Source organism: Astyanax mexicanus, chromosome 22 (genome assembly GCF_023375975.1).
Source record: "Astyanax mexicanus isolate ESR-SI-001 chromosome 22, AstMex3_surface, whole genome shotgun sequence".
Lineage (NCBI taxonomy): Eukaryota > Metazoa > Chordata > Actinopteri > Characiformes > Acestrorhamphidae > Astyanax > Astyanax mexicanus.
In genome coordinates this window covers 12749278-12771777 of record NC_064429.1, presented here as the reverse complement: position 1 = coordinate 12771777, position 22500 = coordinate 12749278, and the positions used below count along the sequence as shown (strand labels likewise).

Genomic DNA, 22500 nt, shown 5'->3' with positions numbered 1-22500 from the left:
CACGTGTAGCTGTGATTATCGGTGCACAGATCACTACTGTAGTTTAGATTACAGTAAAACAGTGTTTATAACACAGCATATAAACCCTCACTGGTACCTGTGTGTGTGTGTTTCTGTGTTTCTGTGTGTGTGTGTTTCTGTGTGTGTGTGTTTCTGTGTGTGTGTGTGTGTTTCTGTGTGTGTGTGTGTTTCTGTGTGTTTGTGTGTGTGTGTGTGTGTGTGTAGATCTGAAGAAGGTGTTTGAGTTGGAGCCACTGGGGGATGAAGTGGCTCTGAGTCAGGAGGTTCTGCTACAGTGCCGTCCACCTGAGGGGATCCCACCTGCCCAGGTATACACACACACACACAAAATACACTTTTCTACACCTTTTGATTGTACATACTGGCCACTTTATTAGAAACTAAATTACTAAAATTTATTAAAAAAAACTACTGTGTTTTTCAGTAGAATGGTGCTGGGAGACGGGGGTGTAATTCTCTGTGTGTCCTGCAGGTGGAGTGGGTGAAGAACGGAGATGTTATTGATCCTGCAGCTGATCGGAATTTCTACATCACTACTGATCACAGTCTGATAATCAAAAAGGCGAGACTGTCCGATACAGCTGACTACACCTGCATCGCTCACAACATTGTAGCTAAGAGACACAGCACCACGGCAACCGTCACCGTCTATGGTCAGTTTCAGCACAGCGGACGATAAGCTGTTATTTAAACAAGTATCTCTATAAATCAAAAGTGTTACCTGCATTGCTTATGCTGTAATTATAAGGTGTGTGTTTGTTGCCATAGTGAACGGGGGCTGGTCCATGTGGACAGAGTGGTCAGTGTGTAGTGGTGAATGTGGGCGGAGCTTTCGGCACCGGACACGCAGCTGCTCCAGTCCGGCTCCGCTAAACGGTGGCACACAGTGTGACGGACATGCAGTTCAAAAACTCACCTGCACCGCCCACTGCCCAGGTAACACAGACTCCTCCTCAAACCCCGCCCATAATCTGCTGCACCGCCCACTGCACAGGTAACACAGACTCCTCCCCAAACCCCCCCCCACAATCTGCTGCACCGCTCACTGCTCAGGAAACACAGACTCCTCCCCAAACCCCGCCCACAATCTGCTGCACCACCCACTGCCCAGGTAACACAGACTCCTCCCCAAACCCCGCCCACAATCTGCTGCACCACCCACTGCCCAGGTAACACAGACTCCTCCCCAAACCCTGCCCACAATCTGCTGCACCGCCCACTGCACAGGTAACACACACTCCTCCCCAAACCTCGCCCACAATCTGCTGCACCGCCCACTGCCCAGGTAACACACACTCCTCCCCAAACCCCGCCCACAATCTGCTGCACTGCTCACTGCCCAGGTAACACAGACTCCTCCCCAAACCCCGCCCACAATCTGCTGCAACGCCCACTGCCCAGGTAACACACACTCCTCCCCAAACCCCACCGGATGGAAGGTGTGATGGTGTGTATGTGTGTTACAAGGATGGACGGTGTGATGGTGTGTGTGTGTGTTACAGGGATGGACGGTGTGATGGTGTGTGTGTGTGTGTTACAGGGATGGACGGTGTGATGGTGTGTGTTACAGGGATGGACGGTGTGATGGTGTGTGTGTGTTACAGGGATGGACGGTGATGGTGTGTGTGTGTTACAGGGATGGACGGTGTGATGGTGTGTGTGTGTGTTACAGGGATGGACGGTGTGATGGTGTGTGTGTGTGTTACAGGGATGGACGGTGTGATGGTGTGTGTGTGTGTTACAGGGATGGACGGTGTGATGGTGTGTGTGTGTGTTACAGGGATGGACGGTGTGATGGTGTGTGTGTGTGTTACAGGGATGGACGGTGTGATGGTGTGTGTTACAGGGATGGACGGTGTGATGTGTGTGTTACAGGGATGGACGGTGTGATGGTGTGTGTGTGTGTTACAGGGATGGAAGGTGTGTATGTGTGTTACAGGGATGGACGGTGTGATAGTGTGTGTGTGTTACAGGGATGGACGGTGTGATGGTGTGTGTGTGTGTTACAGGGATGGACGATGATGGTGTGTGTGTGTGTGTGTTACAGGGATGGACGGTGTGATGGTGTGTGTGTAACAGGGATGGACGGTGTGATGGTGTGTGTGTGTGTGTTACAGGGATGGACGGTGTGATGGTGTGTGTGTGTGTTACAGGGATGGACGGTGTGATGGTGTGTGTGTGTGTGTGTGTGTTACAGGGATGGACGGTGTGATGGTGTGTGTGTGTTACAGGGATGGACGGTGTGATGGTGTGTGTGTGTGTTACAGGGATGGACGGTGTGATGGTGTATGTGTGTGTGTTACAGGGATGGACGGTGTGATGGTGTGTGTGTGTGTTCTGGCTGTGATGGTCCTGCTGGTTCCCCTTGTTGCTCTGCTGCTGTACCACAGATACCACCTCAACCCTCCCACCAACACTATCACCACCGGGGCGTTCCAGCCCACCTGCATCACAGCTACACACACAGGTGAGTCTCCTCAATACTGCCTTCTGATTGGCTGGTGTGAGCTGTGATGTTAATGTTAGCATGTCTCCTGCAGGAGTCCGGCCTGGTTCTCCTCTCGGACGGGTTCTGCAGTTCTGATCCCAGACCCGCAGGAGGTTCCACTCCGATACCACGGCAACCGCAGCCTGCCAGTGCCAGTCAGTGTTTTTTTCTGTATCAGCTACACCAGATAACCGACAGGATGCGCTATTTATCTGTTGTTTTTCTCCAAATGTTTTTGATATAACTATTTATTTCCGCGGCGCTCTGGCGCCCCCTGGGGGATACAGTTGATGAAGCTTCTGCAGAGTGACTGCATCACCGTGGATTAGAGCTTAGATTCTCTGCCTGAACCCATCTTCATTCCTCGGGCCGGGTCAGGTCGGGATCCAGAAAATAGTCTGAGATGCAGGCATCTGTTTTTTAATTATATTTTTATTTTATATAAAGCTCTAGCGTGATAATCACAATATAGCTAAGGAACCAAGTATTATCCTTAACGAAAACGAACGAAATAACTAAAACTGAAAGTGAAAAAACATTTTTGTTAACTGAAACTAATAAAAACGGTAATTAAAAGGAAAAAACATAACTTACTGGAACTGTATAGTGTGTTTATAAAATTAACTAAAACAAATTGAAATAGAGTACCCTTTGTTTTTTGTGTTTTTTATTATTTAATAAGCGCTGTTTTCACTCCAGCATTTTTACTGCGCTGTGTTGTGCCGCACGCGGAGCCGGATTCTGCGGGGAGTCAGATTCGGCACTAAATAACGACACCTGAACACCCCACGCCGAAGGATTAACTCTCTCTCTCTCTCTTACTCACTGATAGTTAATAACTTTGGTGAAAATTAGTGAAACCTGTAAAGTTTTTTCAGTTTTTGAGTTAGTTTATGTGTTTCTCACATTGAGCTCTCTGATGTGATGTGCAAAAACTAATAAAAACTAGCAAACCCACTATAAAAAAATAATAATAATAAAATTAAATTAAACTATAATGAAAATTTCAAAACTATTATAACCTTGTAATTTACAAGAAAGGTGCACCAGTTATAATATTATAATCACACTGCTCTGGCCGCATGTGAGCTACTCCACAAAGTCCGCGTTTGACTTGCAGCGCTGTCTGCAGCTGTTCTTAAAAAAACATTTTTATTAAATAATAGGTCTGTGCTCCTTCAGTGTTAAATAACATTAATCTGAACAGATTCCGCTCATTCAAACGGCCCAAAAACAGCCAGTTTATGGGTCGGGTCAACCTCGGGCTCATAATGACAGTTTATGGTTCGGGCAGAGCGTGCACGGGCTCGGGCCGGGTCGATCTAAACTCTACTGTGGATTATGATGAATATTTATAGCTGTGGTAAGCCAGAAGGGCTGTAATATTATTTTCATTATTTGTACTTTCCGATTTGCATGTTGCCGTTGTTTCGGTTAATGGGTGTATTGTTTGATCTTGTTTGAAAACTGAATAAAATTTATTTAAAAAACAAAATCACGGTGATTTATATAGTTATTAAAATGTGGTACATTTACTATACTGTACTCTCACCTATTTACCTTCTCCTGACACACACACACATACTGTTCAAAATGTAACTGAATAATTCTATTTTAAAATAAATAAATACATAGAGAAAATTATTATTATAAAAAGAAAATGATTATAGTCGATAGTAATTACGTTCGTTTATTTTTAGATTCACTGATCTTCATTAAAACACAGACGCTATCCTTGTATCTCCATCCTGGAGTGAGAAGGTGAAGGAGGTCAAAGGTCAGAGGTGGAGTTGTTTATTTGAGGTATTTCAGAGAAGAGAACACCAAACACATTAAACTGACCAATCAGAGCCCTCTGTTCTCCAGCACACTCATTACACACACACACACACACTTAAAGCTCTTTTGAGGAGCTCAGTGCTCTCCTCGGCTCTGCAGGAACAGCAGAACCCCAGTTTTACAGTGTTTATCACAGTCCTGTCATTCATCCCGTAAACACGCCCCGCCCACTCCAGCAGCCTTCAGTAAAACCTACGTGCAGAGAGATTAGCGCATTAGCCTGCAGCAACTAATAGCGTGGCTACCCCTCCTACAGACAGTCCTTTACATTAGCATTAGCATATGCTAATGGCATCTCCTTGCACTATAGCTTGCGCTGCAGCTTTATATGTGGCAGTGTAGTGCTAGCATGTTGCTAACAGCTACATAAACACAGCGCTAACTGCTAAATACTCACTTTCCCTTAAAGTCTGTAGCTTTAATATTTTTAGGTTCCCTGATGAGTTTCAGCTAACGTATGTAGCGCTTGCTTTTATTTACTTTGAGAGCCTCCAACCAGTTCACTCCCTGTTCACTCTCAGTGCACTCCCTGTTCACTCTCAGTTCACTCCCTGTTCATTCCCAGTTCACTCCCTGTTCATTCTCAGTTCACTCCCTGTTCATTCCCAGTTCACTCCCTGTTCATTCTCAGTTCACTCCCTGTTCATTCCCAGTTCACTCCCTGTTCATTCCCAGTTCACTCCCTGTTCACTGCCTGTTCATTCTCAGTTCACTCCCTGTTCATTCTCAGTTCACTCCCTGTTCATTCCCTGTTCACTCCCTGTTCATTCTCAGTTCACTCCCTGTTCATTCTCAGTTCACTCCCTGTTCATTCCCAGTTTATTTCCAGTTCACTCCCTGTTCACTACTAGTGCACTCCCAGTCTGGAGAGTGTTACTCCTGAAACCCGGAGAGTAAGTTTAGGATCTGCTGTAGTTTTATCTTGGTTTTATGGGATGTTTAGTCTGATGAATGTTTTATAGTTCAGGACTAAAGCTCGGGTTCAGTGATGGAGAGCAGTGTTACTCCTGAAACCCGGAGAGTATCGAGCGTTTATTACTATTTTATTTACAGTATTAACAAAATAATTATCTAGCCTGAACCCAAACTGAAAGAGACACTGGTGTTACTGGGAGGGTTCGTGTTCCTTAACTGGTTTAAGGCAAAGGTTCAGTACAGCAGTACGTGTGCAGCATTTAACAGTCGGCTCTGTGTTAAGAAACACACTCACACACACACACACACACACACACACACACATTACCCCACCCCTACTGGTTCTCACACACTCAGGAACAGGTGAATAGGTCACTTCAGAAAACAGGGAGGTGAAAAAGTGCAAATTCTGTCTTTTTTTTTCTCTTCAACTTCCTTCTCTCATACGTCGTCAAAGATTCGTGTACGGGACGCTGAGGTGGACAGGTAGCGCCCGCCCCCATACCTGCACACACACACACACACACAAAGAGAGAGAGAGAGGGATTATTTTGTGCTATTTGGAGGAACTAGAGGGCGCTCTAATCCCATCATAATTACAGAAACACTGAACAGCACTTCAGTGATCAAACTGTGATTAGTTTTAACTGATCAGTTTCAGTCCATTTCTCAGAAAGTCCCTTTCTTTAGTTTACAACTGGAGATGCTAAGCAAACAAACACTGTCACCAATCTTATCGCTGTAGACACGCCCCTAACATTCCCTAGACCCCCTCCAGTTGTTAGTTGTTGCGGTAAGAGGGTGTGGCTTGGTGTGGTGGGTGGGTGTGGTTTAGAACAGTGTATAATAATGAACAGAACTACAGAGTTCTACACAAGATGATCCTGATGTCTACAGAGATGAAAAGGGTGATGACTTGAAAACATTTGCACGCATGCACACACACACACACACACACACAAACTATACAAACCTTCTGTCCGCCACGTCCTGCAGATCCTCCTCGTTAAAGTCCAGCGGCTCGACGTCCTGCAGCAGCTCCGACTGATCACCATGCTCTCTCCCAGACTGACCTACACACACACACACACACACACACCAGTTATACATTACACATACTCATTATTTACACGTGAATAATGTATGTATATATATAATTTGTGTATCTGTGTGTAAATAATGAGTGTGCATGTGATTGTGTGTATAATGTGTGTGTGTGTGTGTGTGTGTGAGTGTGTGTAGAGGAGTTGTACTTCTCCTGCTGTCGGTGAGATCTGTGGTGTTCTCTCTGAGTTCAGAGTACGAGCTCCGACTCCTCGCTGTGTACTTCTCCATCCACTCCTACACAATCACACGGCGTAAATAACGATTATTTAACTCCTACACAATCACACGGCGTAAATAACGATTATTTAACTCCTACACAATCACACGGCGTAAATAACGATTATTTAACTCCTACACAATCACACGGCGTAAATAACGATTATTTAACTCCTACACAATCACACGGCGTAAATAACAATTATTTAACTCCTACACAATCACACGGCGTAAATAACGATTATTTAACTCCTACACAATCACACGCCGTAAATAAAGGTTATTTAACTCCTACACAATCACACGGCGTAAATAAAGATTATTTAACTCCTACACAATCACACGGCGTAAATAACAATTATTTAACTCCTACACAATCACACGGCGTAAATAACGATTATTTAACTCCTACACAATCACACGGCGTAAATAACGATTATTTAACTCCTACATAATCACACGGCGTAAATAACGATTATTTAACTCCTACACAATCACACGCCGTAAATAACAATTATTTAACTCCTACACAATCACACGCCGTAAATAACGATTATTTAACTCCTACACAATCACACGGCGTAAATAACGATTATTTAACTCCTACACAATCACACGGCGTAAATAACAATTATTTAACTCCTACACAATCACACGGCGTAAATAACGATTATTTAACTCCTACACAATGACACGGCGTAAATAACGATTATTTAACTCCTACACAATCACACGGCGTAAATAACGATTATTTAACTCCTACACAATCACACGGCGTAAATAACGATTATTTAACTGCTACACAATCACACGGCGTAAATAACGATTATTTAACTCCTACACAATCACACGGCGTAAATAACAATTATTTAACTCCTACACAATCACACGGCGTAAATAACGATTATTTAACTCCTACACAATCACACGGCGTAAATAACAATTATTTAAATAGTGATATTTACCTTCCGTCTGTTCTGTCCATCTTCACTCCTCTGTCTCTTTCTCCGCTCTGTACGCACACACACACACACACACACACACAAACACACACTTTAACAATAAAAGGGTGAAGGGGAGGAAAGGAAGAGGAGAAGGAGAGAAGGGGAGGAGAGGAGAGAAGGGGAGGAGGAGGAGAGGAGGAGAAGCAGAGTGAGGAGGAGGAGAGAGTGGAAGAGAGAGAGGGAGGAGGAGGAGGAGGAGGAGACGCAGAGAGAGAGAGGAGGAGGAGGAGAGGAGAGAGAGGGAGGAGGAGAGAGGAGGAAGGAGGAGGAGAGAGAGGGAGGAGAAGTAGAGAAAGGAGAGAGAGGAAGAGGAGGGAGAGAGGGAGGAGGAGGAGGATAGGATGAGAGGGACGAGGAGGAGAAGCAGAGAGAGGAGGAGGAGAGGAAGGAGGAGAAGCAGAGAGAGGAGGAGGAGGAGAGAGGGGGAAGGAGGAGAGGGACAAGGAGGAGAGGGACGAGGAGGAGAGGAGGAGAAGCAGAGAGAGGAGGAGGAGAGAGGAAGGAAGAGGGAGAGGAGGAGGAGAAGAGGAGAGAGATGAGGTGGAGGAGAGGAGGAGGAGAGGAGTAGAGGAGAGAGGGATGAGGAGAAGAGAGGAGAGGGACGAGGAGGAGGAGGAGAGAGAGGGATGAGGAGAAGAGAGGAGGAGGAGGAGAGAGGAAGGAAGAGGGAGAGGAGGAGGAGAAGAGGAGAGAGATGAGGTGGAGGAGAGGAGGAGGAGAGGAGTAGAGGAGAGAGGGATGAGGAGAAGAGAGGAGAGGGACGAGGAGGAGGAGGAGGAGGAGGAGAGAGGGACGAGGAGAAGAGAGGAGGAGGAGAGGGAGGAGGAGAGAGAGGAGGAGGAGAGGAGGAAAAGTAGAGAGAGGAAGAGGAGAGGAGGGACGGGGAGAAGGAGAAAGTTCATTACCTCTGCGGATGAGCTCTTTTCCTTCATCTACGAGGTCAGAGGTCAGATCATTATCTCCCATAAACTGCTGAAAGCCCAACAGATTCAAACACCTCGTCCCCAAACTATAGAAAAAAACACCCCACAGTTACACCACTGACCCGTTACACCCCCAAAGTTACACCACTGACCCGTTACACACCTCACAGTTACACCACTGCCCCGTTACACACCCCACAGTTACACCCCTGACCCGTTACACACCCCACAGTTACACCACTGACCCGTTACACACCCCACAGTTACACCCCGACCCGTTACACACCCCACAGTTACACCCCGACCCGTTACACACCCCACAGTTACACCACTGACCCGTTACACACCCCACAGTTACACCACTGACCCGTTACACACCCCACAGTTACACCCCTGACCCGTTACACACCCCACAGTTACACACCCCACAGTTACACCCCGACCCGTTACACACCCCACAGTTACACACCCCACAGTTACACCACTGACCGTTACACACCCACAATAACACCACTGACCCGTTACACACCCCACAGTTACACCACTGACCCGTTACACCCCCACAGTTACACCACTGACCCGTTACACACCTCACAGTTACACCACCGCCCCGTTACACACCCCACAGTTACACCACCGATCCGTTACACACCCCACAGTTACACCACCGACCCGTTACACACCCCACAGTTTCACCACCGACCCGTTACACACCCCACAGTTACACCACCGATCCGTTACACACCCCACAGTTACACCACTGACCCGTTACACACCCCACAGTTACACACCCCACAGTTACACCACTGACCGTTACACACCCACAATAACACCACTGACCCGTTACACACCCCACAGTTACACCACTGACCCGTTACACCCCCACAGTTACACCACTGACCCGTTACACACCTCACAGTTACACCACCGCCCCGTTACACACCCCACAGTTACACCACCGATCCGTTACACACCCCACAGTTACACCACCGACCCGTTACACACCCCACAGTTTCACCACCGACCCGTTACACACCCCACAGTTACACCACCGATCCGTTACACACCCCACAGTTACACCCCTGACCCGTTACACACCCCACAGTTACACCCCTGACCCGTTACACACCCCACAGTTACACCCCTGACCCGTTACACACCCCACAGTTACACACCCCACAGTTACACCCCGACCCGTTACACACCCCACAGTTACACACCCCACAGTTACACCACTGACCGTTACACACCCACAATAACACCACTGACCCGTTACACACCCCACAGTTACACCACTGACCCGTTACACCCCCACAGTTACACCACTGACCCGTTACACACCTCACAGTTACACCACCGCCCCGTTACACACCCCACAGTTACACCACCGATCCGTTACACACCCCACAGTTACACCACCGACCCGTTACACACCCCACAGTTTCACCACCGACCCGTTACACACCTCACAGTTACACCACCGACCCGTTACACACCTCACAGTTACACCACCTACCCGTTACACACCCCACAGTTACACCACCGACCCGTTACACACCCCACAGTTACACCACTGACCCGTTACACACCCCACAGTTACACCACTGACCCGTTACACACCCCACAGTTACACCACTGACCCGTTACACACCCCACAGTTACACACCCCACAGTTACACCACTGACCCGTTACACACCCCACAGTTACACACCCCACAGTTACACCACTGACCCGTTACACACCCCACAGTTACACCACTGACCCGTTGTTACCTGAAATAGGTGGCGATGCAGAGCAGCACTATAAGCATTGGGTAGTAGATATAGAATCCGTTAGCAATGAACGACAGAACCTGCATAGATCCCATAATCTGAAAGAAAGAAAAATTGTTACATATTTACATGTGTGTGTATGAGTGTGAATGTGTGTGTGTATGTGTATGAGAGTATGTGTGTGTGTATATAGTGTGTGTATGGGTGTTTGAGTGTGTGTGAGACTTACTGAGGTGTAGCTGGTCTGCTGCCTCTGCTGGTGGGAGATGGTAGAGTCCATATGAATCACACCCAGAAAATTCAAACACAGGGGCGGAGTCAACCGGCAGAATAACCTACACACAAACACAAAACATTATTAATTACAAACATACTTAAAGTACTCCAAAAAAGTGTGTGTGTAGCATGTGTGTAGTGTATGTGTAATGTGGTGTGTGTATGTGTGTGTATATGTAGTGTGTGTGTGTGTGTGTGTGTTTATAGTGTGTGTATGTGTAGTGTGTGTGTGTTTGTGTAGTGTGTGTGTGTGTGTGAATGTGTAGTGTGTGTGTGTTTGTGTAGTGTGTGTGTGTGTGTAGTCGTACATGCCGCTGAACTGCAGGCTGTAGGCGTCGGTCTGGTGATGGGGGGCGAGGTAATAGTAGTTAAACACTCGGATCCGAAACACGGTGGAGTAAACGCAGTAACACAGGAACATTATAATAATGAAGCACACCACCTAGAACACACACACACACACACACACACAATTACATAATAACCAATGTAGCCACAGTATTTATTTGTAGTACTGATTTAAGAGTGTGTGTGTGTGTTACCTGGATGTACAGGTAGTTGTACTGTCTCTCTGCGAGCTGGATGAAGATGGCGAAGAGTGAGAGAACCGGCTGAGTGCTGAAGAATGTACACTCTGACCACACCACCGCCACAGACACCACACACAACCCCACCGCCAACACACGGCAGCACCACCGCCTCAGCACACACTCCCAGTACCACTCTGCGCACACACACACACACACACACACACACACACGCACGAGTTATTACAGGACCAGCCGGAACACTTTCACAGATTTCAGCTGTGCTACAGTAGCTACAATGCTAAAGCTAGGATAGCAACACCTTCTTAATATCAGACAGTATTTAATGAGTTATGCAGCAATGCTAACGTATCAACATAGTGATGCTGAACATGGTTTAAGCCATGCTTAGACTATGCTAATATCCCTAGTGGTGTAGGCTGCAGTGCTAATCTGATTAATTAGCTAGATGTTATAAATTAAAGAAGCTTCATGGGAAGGTGGTTTAGCGGGAAGCGCCGGGCGGTGTGAGGTGCTGCAGGGTGGGGGGATGTGTACCTGCGGTGGGGGTGTAGATGTATTTACTGATCCAGCGCGACGGCTGAACCGAAGGAAAGCTGTGGATGAACTGGTGGGCGGAGCTTGTCTCATTTTTAGCCACGTCCTCCAAATGGAAGGCCTCGTCCAATAGAATCTGCCACTGCACCTGGGTACGGTTATGTCTCTGAACCGCATAAATCACCTGTAACACACCGTGATTAAATACAATACCTCCACTGGATGCTATGGAGAAGCTAGCAGGCATATATTAAACTATTTCAGGTGGTTGCTATGGTTCCTCTAGTGTAAGACTAAATAACTGGATCTGCGATAGAAACTCACGCTGATCATTGGCCAGGGTTAGCAGGAACTATCGCTTTAATTCCAGCAAGGACTTAAACGTTAGGATCAGAGTGTATGTAAGGGGTATAAAGTATAGGGTTTAGGTATAGGGAGTAGAGTATAGGGAGTTAGGGTATAGATATGGCCCAAAAAAAACCTAAAATCTACTAAAAGTCGCTAGAAGTCGCTAAATGACGTCTGTAAAGGATTAAGGTTGTGAGAGAGAAAAAAAGTGAGTAAAAACACTAAATATGTTAGAAATGATACAAATGAACTCCAACAAATGAACAACTTCTGTTCCTTTTTAAATAGGCAGGGAGGGAGGGAGAGAGGGGGCGGGGCTAAGCTCAGGAGAGTGTCTGTGGTGAAAATTATAACTCAGAGAAAATCAATTTTCATAAAAACACATCGTCCTTAACTGTAAACTTGAATTAATTGATTAATCGCCCAGCTCTAGGTGTAGGTGTAGAATACAGGGTGTAGGTGTAGAGTATAGAGTGCAGGATATAGGGTGTAGAGTATAGGCTGTAGTGTATAGGCTGAAGGGTGTACAGTTAGGATGTAGGTGTAGGGTATAGACTGTAGGGTGTAGGTTGTAAGGTGTAGGGTATAGGGTGTAGGGTATAGGGTGTAGCATTAGGGTATAGGGTGTAGTGTTAGGGTGTAGGGTGTGGCTGTCGGGTTAGGGTGAAGGGTATAGGATGTAGGGTTAGAGTGTAGGGTTAGGGTGTAGGGTATAGGATGTAGGGTATAGGGTTAGGGTGTAGGTATAGAATACAGGGTGTAGGTGTAGAGTATAGAGATATAGGGTGTAGGGTATTGGCTGTAGTGTATAGGCTGAAGGGTGTACGGTTAGGATGTAGGTGTAGGGTTAGGGTATAGGGTGTAGGGGTTAGGATATAGCGTTAGGGTGTAGGGGTTAGGATGTAGGGTTAGTGTATAGGGTGTAGGGTTAGTGTGTAGGGGTTGGGTTAGTGTGTAGGGTGTAGGGGTTAGGATGTAGCGTTAGGGTATAGGGCGTAGGGTTAGGGTATAAGGTAAGGGTATAGGGTGTAGGGTTAGGGTGTAGGGGTTAGGATGTAGGGATAGGGTGTAGGGTATAGGGTTAGTGTGTAGGGGTTAGGATGTAGCTATAGGGTGTAGGGTTAGGGTATAAGGTAAGGGTGTAGGGCGTAGGGTTAGGGTATAAGGCGTAGGGTTAGGGTATAAGGTTAGGGTACAGGGCGTAGGGTTAGGATATAAGGTTAGGGTATAGGGCGTAGGGTTAGGGTATAAGGTTAGGGTATAGGGTATAAGGTTAGGGTATAGTGCGTAGTGTTAGGGTATAGGGCGTAGAGTTCCGGAAAATTCCTGACCTGTTTATGGAGTTTAACCAGACTCTTCTTACTGGGGCAGGAATTCCTCTCATCATCAAAATCCTCATAATCATCCATATTCCTCCCCAACTTCTCCTGATACTCCAGCGGACACTGAGAGAGAGAAGCTGTGTTTAGCAGGAGTCTTTGATTGGGTTGCTACGAAGTGCTGGGTGGTTGCTAGGACATAAGTGAACTGTTGTGTAGTGGTTGCTGGGTGGTTGCTCTGGTGTTGCTGTATAATGACGTGTTGATACAGTGCTGTTCTGCCTGGGGAATCTATATATGTGTATGTATGTATAGTGTGTGTGTGTGTGTATAGTGTGTATGTATAGTGTGTGTGTGTAGTGTGTGTGTGAGAGAGAGAGTGTTTTACCTTTTTTAGAATGGTGTCGATGCACTTCCTCAGAGGATGGTTGTATTTAATGCTTTCATTGACACCTCGCACATCCTACACACACAAACACGCGCACACACACGCACACAAAAAAACAAACAAACACGCACACACACAAAGTTAAGATAAGACATTCACCCCGCTATTTATTCATTTATCCACCAATTTACTGATTTGTCCATTTACTCAGCAGTTTATGCAGTCATCCCTCCTGCTGCTTAACCATCCAACCATCCCTTCACCAACCATCCCTTCATCACTCTATCGCTATCCATCCCTTCATCACTCTATCGCTATCCATCCCTTCATCACACTATCGCTATCCGTCTCTTTATCCACTCCTCCACCCTGTCCTTCACCTCCATCACGTCCTCCAGGTTCTCTTCGGCTTCTGCTTTTTCCGTCATTAGCTTCGCCACCTTAAAGTAAGTTTTGGCCAGCAGGTGTCCGTGGCATGATGCCAGCCAATAGGAGCGCGGGATTTCCACTAGCCCGTATCCCAGCAAAAGCACCAGCAGGAACAGCCCCCAGGTGTTGGCGGCTGTGATGCCGATGGTGCGCAGGTTGTACCTGTGAGGAAAAGTGTGTCGGTTTTGTATTGTAATAAGCGGGTAATACGTGTGTAATACATGTGTAATAAGTGTGTAATAAGCGTGTAATACCAGGACAGGTGCCACTGTGGGCTGATGGCAACGTAGATGAGGAGCGAGCAGAAGATGAACAGGTAGGTTCCGTAGTAGATAGCGTTCTCGATCAGTGCTGTTTTTATCTTTCCTGAAATTGAGAACGCTCCGGAACGAGCGTACGACTGCATGAAGGGGATCAGGAGCCTGAACACACACACACGCGCACACGCGTACACACACGCACGCACGCACGCACACGCGTACACACACGCACACACACACACGCGTACACGCACGCGCACACACGCGTACACACACACGCACACGCGTACACACACACGCACACACGTACACGTGTACACACACACAAGCAAGCAAAATTAGAAAAGTTTTGCTTTAAAAAAAAAAAAAAACTATTCCACCTTAAATAGTTACATTTTGGTGCCTTAGACAGAACCACTGCTCCATTTAATTAAGCAATAGAACACGAGAGGGAGTGTGTTATCATGAATAACACGTGATAACACACGACCTCGAGTGTTCTATTGCTTTTATACAACAGTTTATTTTTACAAAATGAATAAAGAAAATAAATCAAAGAACTTTAAGAAATTAAGTTTGAATATGCTTTAATATGGACTGTGCCTTCCACCAAAAAGTAGTTCCACAACAACTGTAACAGAACTGAAACTTCCCTACAAAACGGTGTATGGTTCATACAGACTAACACCACGAAAGTTGTAAATTGTGAATAAGCGAAGATGATAACGTTAGGAGCGTGAAATAACGCTAATACTCTCCTCTCCTGCTCCGTGGAGTCGTCTTCAGGTGAACGCTGCGCATTTTTTGAGAATTTCTGCTTGTTTTGCTGGGTGGTGTTGGTTTTAGCTAGCCGGCTGGACTGTGGTTAGGTTAGCGTAGCTTGCTTTAGCTCAGCATTAACTTAGCCTAGCCTAGCCTGGCTGGTTAAGTTAGTGTTCTGGCTGTCAGACGGCATTAGCAGAGCAATTTTCTTTCCCTTTTTTCCACAAAAGACAGTCAGCGCTGCCGGCGAGCATGCCGCGGCTGAGTGCTAGCCTATGCTAAGTTAACGCTGCCGCTGATGGCGTTGATGATTCTAAGCTGTATATACGCCGTTACTCGGCAACGCATCGGCGGAGTGGTACAGGTTTAGTGTGAGAAGGCTGTGATATTATCACAAATATCATACACTAACTGTTGTATAAGGTGGAATAAAACTGTGATAATAAACATGCATTACTGTGATTGTGTGTAAGAGTGTGATATGTGTGTGTGGGAATGTGAGTGTGTGAGTGTGTGTGCGAGTCTCTCTCACCAGGTCAGGGACTGTGAGGTCCAGTACACCACTCTCCAGAATATCGGCAGAACCCCATCCGGAATATAACTCCAAGGTTTGTGACACACCTTAGAAACACTGCACACACACACACACACGCACAGGTGAGCACACACACACACACGCACACACACAGGTGTGCACACACACACACGCACAGGCGTGCGCACACGCACGCACACACACACACAGTTACAGTAAATATTACTGGTCGGCTGAAGTTAAATATCTGCAGGTTTATCAGCACGCTGAGTAAATACAGTTTTATTCCATTACTCTCAGAGCTCAGGTTATATTTATATAGATATATTTATACAGGTGAACAGCAGTGCACGTCTACAGGTGTAAAAGTGTTCAGGTAACACGATACAGCTATTACAACTGTACAGTTTACAGGTGTACTGATGTACAGGTGAGGTTACCTTTGTGTGGGAAACACTGAGGAGTTATCCGTCTGATTGGAGCGACTCGCCGTCGTACTGATGACACGGTGATTATCAATCACACACTGATTATAGATCGTCTGCGCACACACACACACACACACACACACACACACACACACACACACACACACACAGAGCAGTGTTATATAGTGCTGGGGTCAGTGTTTTGGTCAGTGCTGAAGTCAGTGTTCTGGTCAGTGCTGGGGTCAGTGTTCAGGGTCAGTGTTTTGGTCAGTGCTGAAGTCAGTGTTCTGGTCAGTGGTGGGGTCAGTGTTTTGGTCAGTGCTGGGGTCAGTGTTTTGGTCAGTGTTCTGGTCAGTGCTGAAGTCAGTGTTCTGGTCAGGGCTGAGGTCAGTGTTCTGGTCAGTGCTGGGGTCAGTGTTCTGGTCAGTGCTGGGGTCAGTGTTTTGCTCAGTGCTGGGGTCAGTGTTTTGGTCAGTGCTGGGGTCAGTGTTCTGGTCAGTGCTGGGGTCAGTGTTTTGGTCAGTGCTGGGGTCAGTGTTCAGGGTCAGTGTTCGGGGTCAGTGCTGGGGTCAGTGTTCTGGTCAGTGCTGGGGTCAGTGTTTTGGTCAGTGCTGGGGTCAGTGTTTTGGTCAGTGCTGGGGTCAGTGTTCGGGGTCAGTGTTCGGGGTCAGTGCTGGGGTCAGTGTTCTGGTCAGTGCTGGGGTCAGTGTTTTGGTCAGTGCTGGGGTCAGTGTTCAGGGTCAGTGTTCTGGGTCAGTGTTCGGGGTCAGTGCTGGGGTCAGTGTTCTGGTCAGTGCTGGGGTCAGTGTTTTGGTCAGTGCTGGGGTCAGTGTTTTGGTCAGTGCTGGGGTCAGTGTTCGGGGTCAGTGTTCTGGTCAGTGCTGGGGTCAGTGTTCTGGTCAGTGCTGGGGTCAGTGTTTTGGTCAGTGCTGGGGTCAGTGTTTTGGTCAGTGCTGGGGTCAGTGTTCGGGGTCAGTGTTCTGGTCAGTGCTGGGGTCAGTGTTCAGGGTCAGTGTTCGGGGTCAGTGTTCTGGTCAGTGCTGGGGTCAGTGCTGGGGTCAGTGTTCTGGTCAGTGCTGGGGTCAGTGTTCTGGGCAGTGCTGGGGTCAGTGTTTTGGTCAGAACCAGGATGTAACTGCTGCTTTATACGAGGTGGAACAAAAAACCTGAGGGAGATCACCTTAATGAATAAATGTGGGCGGAGCATAAGCAGATAATAGTGCTCCTGGTGCTTACCGTGCTGACGTCCAGCGGGATGGTGAAGACGATGATGAAGCACAGACACCAGGCCAACAACGTTGCCAGCAGCACCATGCGCTGTTGCTTGGCGAGGTCACCATAGCGACGCAGCAGCAGGAAGGCCAGCGTCGCGCACACGCACACGTCAACCACCAGAACCCAAACACTCATCCTGAACCCCGGTGTGATCCTCCTCCTGTAAACCAAACAAACCAAATTATTTCATTCAGTACAGACCTGTAAACACCAGTACAGACCAGCAGACACCAAAACAGACCAGTAAACACCAGTACAAACCAGTAAATACTAGAACAGACCTGTAAAAAAACAGTAAAGCCCGGTTAACACCAGTACACACCAGTGGACACCAGTACAGACCTGTAAACACCAGTAAAGCTCAGTTAACACCAGTACATACCGGCGAACACTAGTACAGACAGGTAAACAGCAGTACAGACCATTTAACAACAATACTTACCAAAACAGACCAGTAAACAGCAGTACAGGCCAGTAAGGAGCTGGTCGGAGTGACACGTAGCGGGCTGTGGGTCGGAGGTTCTGGTTACAGGTTGCGGCTCCCGGTGTTCGGTGGTTTCATCGGGTCCGGAGCGGGTTTAAAGGCGGGGTTTAGAGGTTCTGGTTCCCTGTGTTCGGCGCGTCCGGACGGCCGTACCGGTACCGATTCTATTGGAGCCGCAGCGCGCGGATACTCTCCCCGATGCCTCTGTGTACATAACCTTTAGCGCTGACGTCAGTGCGCCGGAGCGCGTGGGGTTGTGGGAAATGTAGTTTTATATGAACAGCCCGAGAAGCGGTTATAGAAAAACAGTGGGCGCTGATGAATAAATGAAGCGAAACAGCTAAAACTCTCATTAATAACCTTTATAAACCACATATTCCTTTACTTTATAAAACACAATAAACATTTTACTAAACAATAAAATTAATATTTCAGTTTCTCTACAGTAAACAGGTTTTAGACAGCAGACTGAATGGAGTTACAGACAGAGATAATTAAAAAACTTTATTATTTTAAAAATATAGTTTCACATTGGTCTTAAATTATAAATAATATGAGAGACATATTAAAAAACTGCGTAACAATCAAGTAAATTTTGCAGATAATAAGTATGTTCAATGTTAATTTATCCATCTCTAATTAAAACCTTGTTAATCTCTGTCCTGAATTTATTCTCACAATTATCTGTTCTACCGTTTAATTGGTTTAAAAAGTCACATGATGTAAATATTGAGAAAACCTGAAGCCCCCTCATATATATGCATATTCAGCGCATGAGAAAATACTGTTGTATTGTTTTGGCAAGTACAGCTTAAACAGTTCCCGGCCTCATAAAAATACACATTTCTGTTTATTATATATTTGTTTATTTATTGAAGTTATATATGAATTAAGTTGTAGGTGTGAGTAATGTTGAATAATGATGAGTAATGTTGAGTAATGGTGAACAGTTGGTGAAAGTCCAGGTCAGCGTGGCAGAGCAGCTGCTGAACTGATCTAAATCCAGCCCAGGTTACAGCGAATACTGTAGAGCCGGAAGATCCAGAACAAAAACCAGCAGAGCAGAACAGGAAGTCCATCTGCAGATACTGGGCCGTAAGGTGGTTCTGGTTGGTTCGGTTCGGGTCACAACCTGAAAGAAAACATCCTGACTTTAAAACAGAGATCAAACAAACGGCCATCAGACACACAGAATACTGCCAGAGTGACTCGGTTCTGAAGTGATTCTTAATTCTATACTTTTTTCGTACAGTCACAGTTCACCCTGTTGCACCACCTGGTGGTCAGAGTACTGCACTGCAGGGTTAATGCAGCCCTGGCATCGCTGTGGCATCACCACTAACACTACCACCACCAAGCTTTACGCATAGCGCTCAGCGTTTAGCAATATGTACAGCTCAGTTCTACTGAAATAAGCCCACAGCACATTAGAAGAGCTGGGTTCTGGTCGGGTTCTGGTAGGAGCTCACCTGATTACCTGCTGCTCCTGTTCTGCAACAGCAGAGATTTTCCTTAGTTATTAGCTGTAGTAATAAATGATCTGGGTAATGAAAACTCAGGTTAAACTGCACCTGAACAGCTGTTTAGTTCAGACATGAGGAGTTTATTTCATAGTCGAGTCGGTTTGAGACCGAATCACTTTCTCACCACAAACAGATCCACTTTTTCACAACTGCCCAATGGAAAAGCACCAAGAGTGTAAACTAAATACAGTTCGATTAGGGGCCGAAATGAACAGTGCAGGTGTGAAAACACCCTTAGTCCACTGATGGTACAAGCTGGTGCCAGTGTGGGATTGTGGGTAGTGTAGTTTTACCTCAGCTCAAGCCCAGGCGCAGTCAGCTGTACCTGGTGGTGCCGGGTTCTGGGTTCCGGCCAGGTCAGTAGTTGAGGAAGGCCCAAACGGACGGGTCATCGGCCCACAGCGCCCCCAGCAGGCGCACGCACACACCACGGTCCTCCAGCAGCGTCTGGAGCTGACCCAGCAGGTCCAAACTCAGGTTCTCCAGCAACCTCACACACACCTCCCACTGCTCCACCCGCACCCCCACCGCCTCCCCCACACACACCCCGCCCAGCACACACTCCACACACTGCTCCACACACTCCTCCATTAGCTCGGTTCCCCCAGTCCGGTTCCCTCAGCCCGGTTTCCCCAGCCTGGTTCCGTTAGCGCTCCTCCTGCAAGTGTGGACCGAGTTCTGATTCTGAGCTCATTACCTCTCAGGATTGGATCAGACCTGGGACAGGACAGGGGTGCCAACTGATTGGTGGAGGAGTGTAAGTGGGCGGGGTATCTGCAAACAGCAGGTGTGGAAGAGGCTTAGTGAGGCCATATGCTGTCTGCCCTGATCCCACATCCCACAATTACACACACACACACACACACATTACTCACACACACACTACTCACACACATTGCTCACAAACACACACAGTACAAACACAATACTCACACAATACACACACAAACAATATACAAATACACACTCAGTACTCACACAATACACAGTTCTGGCTCCAATTTGCCTTAATGAGAGTGAATGGAGACGTCCAGTCCATTCTTATATACAGTCTATGGTACAAAGTGGTGCAGTTTACAGAGTTTACAATAGTGCAGTAGTGTAGTAGTGCAGTGAGTTTACAATAGTGCAGTGGTGCAGTTGTGTAGTAGTGCAGTAATGCAGTAGTGCAGTGAGTTTACAGTAGTGGAGTGGTGCAGTTGTGTAGTAGTGCAGTAATGCAGTGGTGCAGTAGTGTAGTAGTGCAGTGGTGCCGTGAGTGTACAGTAGTCCAGTGGTTCAGTTGTGTAGTAGTGCAGTGAGTTCACAGTAGTGCAGTGGTGCAGTAAGTTTACAGTAGTGCAGTGGTTCAGTTGTGTATTTGTGCAGTAGTGCAGTAAGTTTACAGTAGTGCAGTAGTGCAGTGAGTTTACAGTAGTGCAGTGGTGCAGTAGTGTAGTACTGCAATAGTGCAGTGAGTTTACAGTAGTGCAGTGGTGCAGTAGTGCAGTGAGTTTACAGTAGTGCAGTGGTGCAGTGAGTTTACAGTTGTGCAGTGGTGCAGTAGTGTAGTAGTGCAGTAGTGCAGTGAGTTTACAGTAGTGCAGTGGTGCAGTAGTGTAGTAGTGCAGTGAGTTTACAGTAGTGCAGTGGTGCAGTAGTGCAGTAGTGCAGTGAGTTTACAGTAGTGCAGTGGTGCAGTAGTGTAGTACTGCAATAGTGCAGTGAGTTTACAGTAGTGCAGTGGTGCAGTAGTGTAGTACTGCAATAGTGCAGTGAGTTTACAGTAGTGCAGTGGTGCAGTAGTGCAGTGAGTTTACAGTAGTGCAGTGGTGCAGTGAGTTTACAGTAGTGCAGTGGTGCAGTAGTGCAGTGAGTTTGCAGTGGTGCAGTGAGTTTACAGTTGTGCAGTGGTGCAGTAGTGTAGTAGTGCAGTGAGTTTACAGTAGTGCAGTGGTGCAGTAGTGCAGTAGTGCAGTGAGTTTACAGTAGTGCAGTGGTGCAGTAGTGTAGTACTGCAATAGTGCAGTGAGTTTACAGTAGTGCAGTGGTGCAGTAGTGTAGTAGTGCAGTGAGTTTACAGTAGTGCAGTGGTGCAGTGGTGCAGTGAGTTTACAGTAGTGCAGTGGTGCAGTAGTGTAGTACTGCAATAGTGCAGTGAGTTTACAGTAGTGCAGTGGTGCAGTAGTGCAGTGAGTTTACAGTAGTGCAGTGGTGCAGTAGTGCAGTGAGTTTGCAGTGGTGCAGTGAGTTTACAGTTGTGCAGTGGTGCAGTAGTGTAGTAGTGCAGTAGTGCAGTGAGTTTACAGTAGTGCAGTGGTGCAGTAGTGTAGTAGTGCAGTGAGTTTACAGTAGTGCAGTGGTGCAGTAGTGCAGTGAGTTTACAGTAGTGCAGTGGTGCAGTAGTGCAGTGAGTTTACAGTAGTGCAGTGGTGCCTTAGTGCAGTGGTGCAGTAGTGTAGTAATGCAGTAGTGCAGTGGTGCAGTGAGTTTACAGTAGTGCAGTAGTGCAGTGAGTTTACAGTAGTGCAGTGGTGCAGTAGTGCAGTGGTGCAGTAGTGTAGTAGTGCAGTAGTGCAGTGGTGCAGTAGTGCAGTGAGTTTACAGTGGTGCAGTGGTGCAGTGAGTTTACAGTAGTGCAGTTTGAGCAGTGGTGTTTCTCATGGCGTGGTGCTCCGGTGGGGGAGGATCTCCAGGTGTTCTGGGTTCTGTTGTTCACGGCTGTATTTTTGCTTCTGTATGAAATTAATCAGTGTGGTAATGAGTGAGGGGGGCGGAGCTTCTCACTGTCCTGCAGAACCAAAAACCACCAGCAGATACAGAGTTACAGAGCGGCGCCAGAGCGGCAGTTAAATACCAACCACACCAACCACACATACACACACTCACACACACACACGCACACTATACACACACACTATACACACACACTATACACACACACACACACAATATACACACACAGACACACACTATACACACACAGACACACACTATACACACACACACACACACACTATACACACACACTCTACACACACACATTCACACATCATTTTGCCACACTGTCACTACTGTACTGGGATCTGTAACATGATGGCAGATGTTGATCTTGAGGACAAT

At 47.0% G+C, this 22500-nt stretch overlaps 2 protein-coding genes across 7 annotated transcripts in view; one reads left to right on the top strand and one right to left on the bottom strand.

Moving 5' to 3' along the window:
* The window catches only part of LOC103034561 (netrin receptor unc-5 homolog), a 5639-nt gene extending 1635 nt beyond the window's left edge, over positions 1-4004 (top strand). The window contains exons 4-8 of one of the 4 annotated variants that reach the window (XM_022664840.2): positions 226-329; positions 494-674; positions 790-957; positions 2327-2488; positions 2562-4004. In XM_022664840.2, coding sequence (XP_022520561.1) covers positions 226-329; positions 494-674; positions 790-957; positions 2327-2488; positions 2562-2605 — 659 coding nt within the window. In that variant the 3' untranslated portion in view covers positions 2606-4004. The other 3 variants (XM_049470812.1, XM_049470814.1, XM_049470813.1) reach the window with 3 other exon arrangements.
* A 179-nt stretch (positions 4005-4183) lies between these two features.
* Positions 4184-18118, bottom strand: lmbrd2a (LMBR1 domain containing 2a). 3 transcript variants are annotated; one of them, XM_049470804.1, is made up of 19 exons: positions 17834-18118; positions 17673-17733; positions 17353-17551; positions 16129-16229; positions 15686-15784; positions 14386-14553; positions 14083-14293; positions 13703-13777; positions 13327-13440; positions 11648-11831; positions 11105-11286; positions 10871-11004; positions 10516-10621; positions 10287-10384; positions 8496-8599; positions 7552-7598; positions 6517-6604; positions 6237-6336; positions 4184-5768 (listed from the first exon to the last, which is right to left on the bottom strand). In XM_049470804.1, exons 3-19 carry the CDS (start codon positions 17524-17526, stop codon positions 5705-5707), a joined length of 2049 nt encoding a protein of 682 aa, XP_049326761.1. In that variant the 5' UTR covers positions 17527-17551; positions 17673-17733; positions 17834-18118; the 3' UTR covers positions 4184-5704. The 3 variants fall into 3 exon arrangements, with proteins under 3 accessions (XP_049326761.1, XP_022520563.2, XP_022520564.2); XM_022664842.2 differs by lacking the exon at positions 17673-17733 and having other exon boundaries at positions 17834-18117; XM_022664843.2 differs by lacking the exons at positions 17673-17733; positions 17834-18118 and adding an exon at positions 17623-17648.
* Between the last annotated feature and the right edge of the window lie 4382 nt (positions 18119-22500).

Excerpts from the sequence above, each read along its gene's own strand:
- lmbrd2a (XM_049470804.1), bottom strand. The coding sequence starts at position 17,526 with ATGAGTGTTTGGGTTCTGGTGGTTGACGTGTGCGTGTGCGCGACGCTG. Across the intron at positions 10,622-10,870 it reads AGCCTGCAGTTCAGCGGCAT|GTTATTCTGCCGGTTGACTC; the intron begins GTACGACTACAC and ends GTTTGTGTGTAG. Across the intron at positions 7,599-8,495 it reads AAAAGAGCTCATCCGCAGAG|AGCGGAGAAAGAGACAGAGG; the intron begins GTAATGAACTTT and ends GTGTGCGTACAG.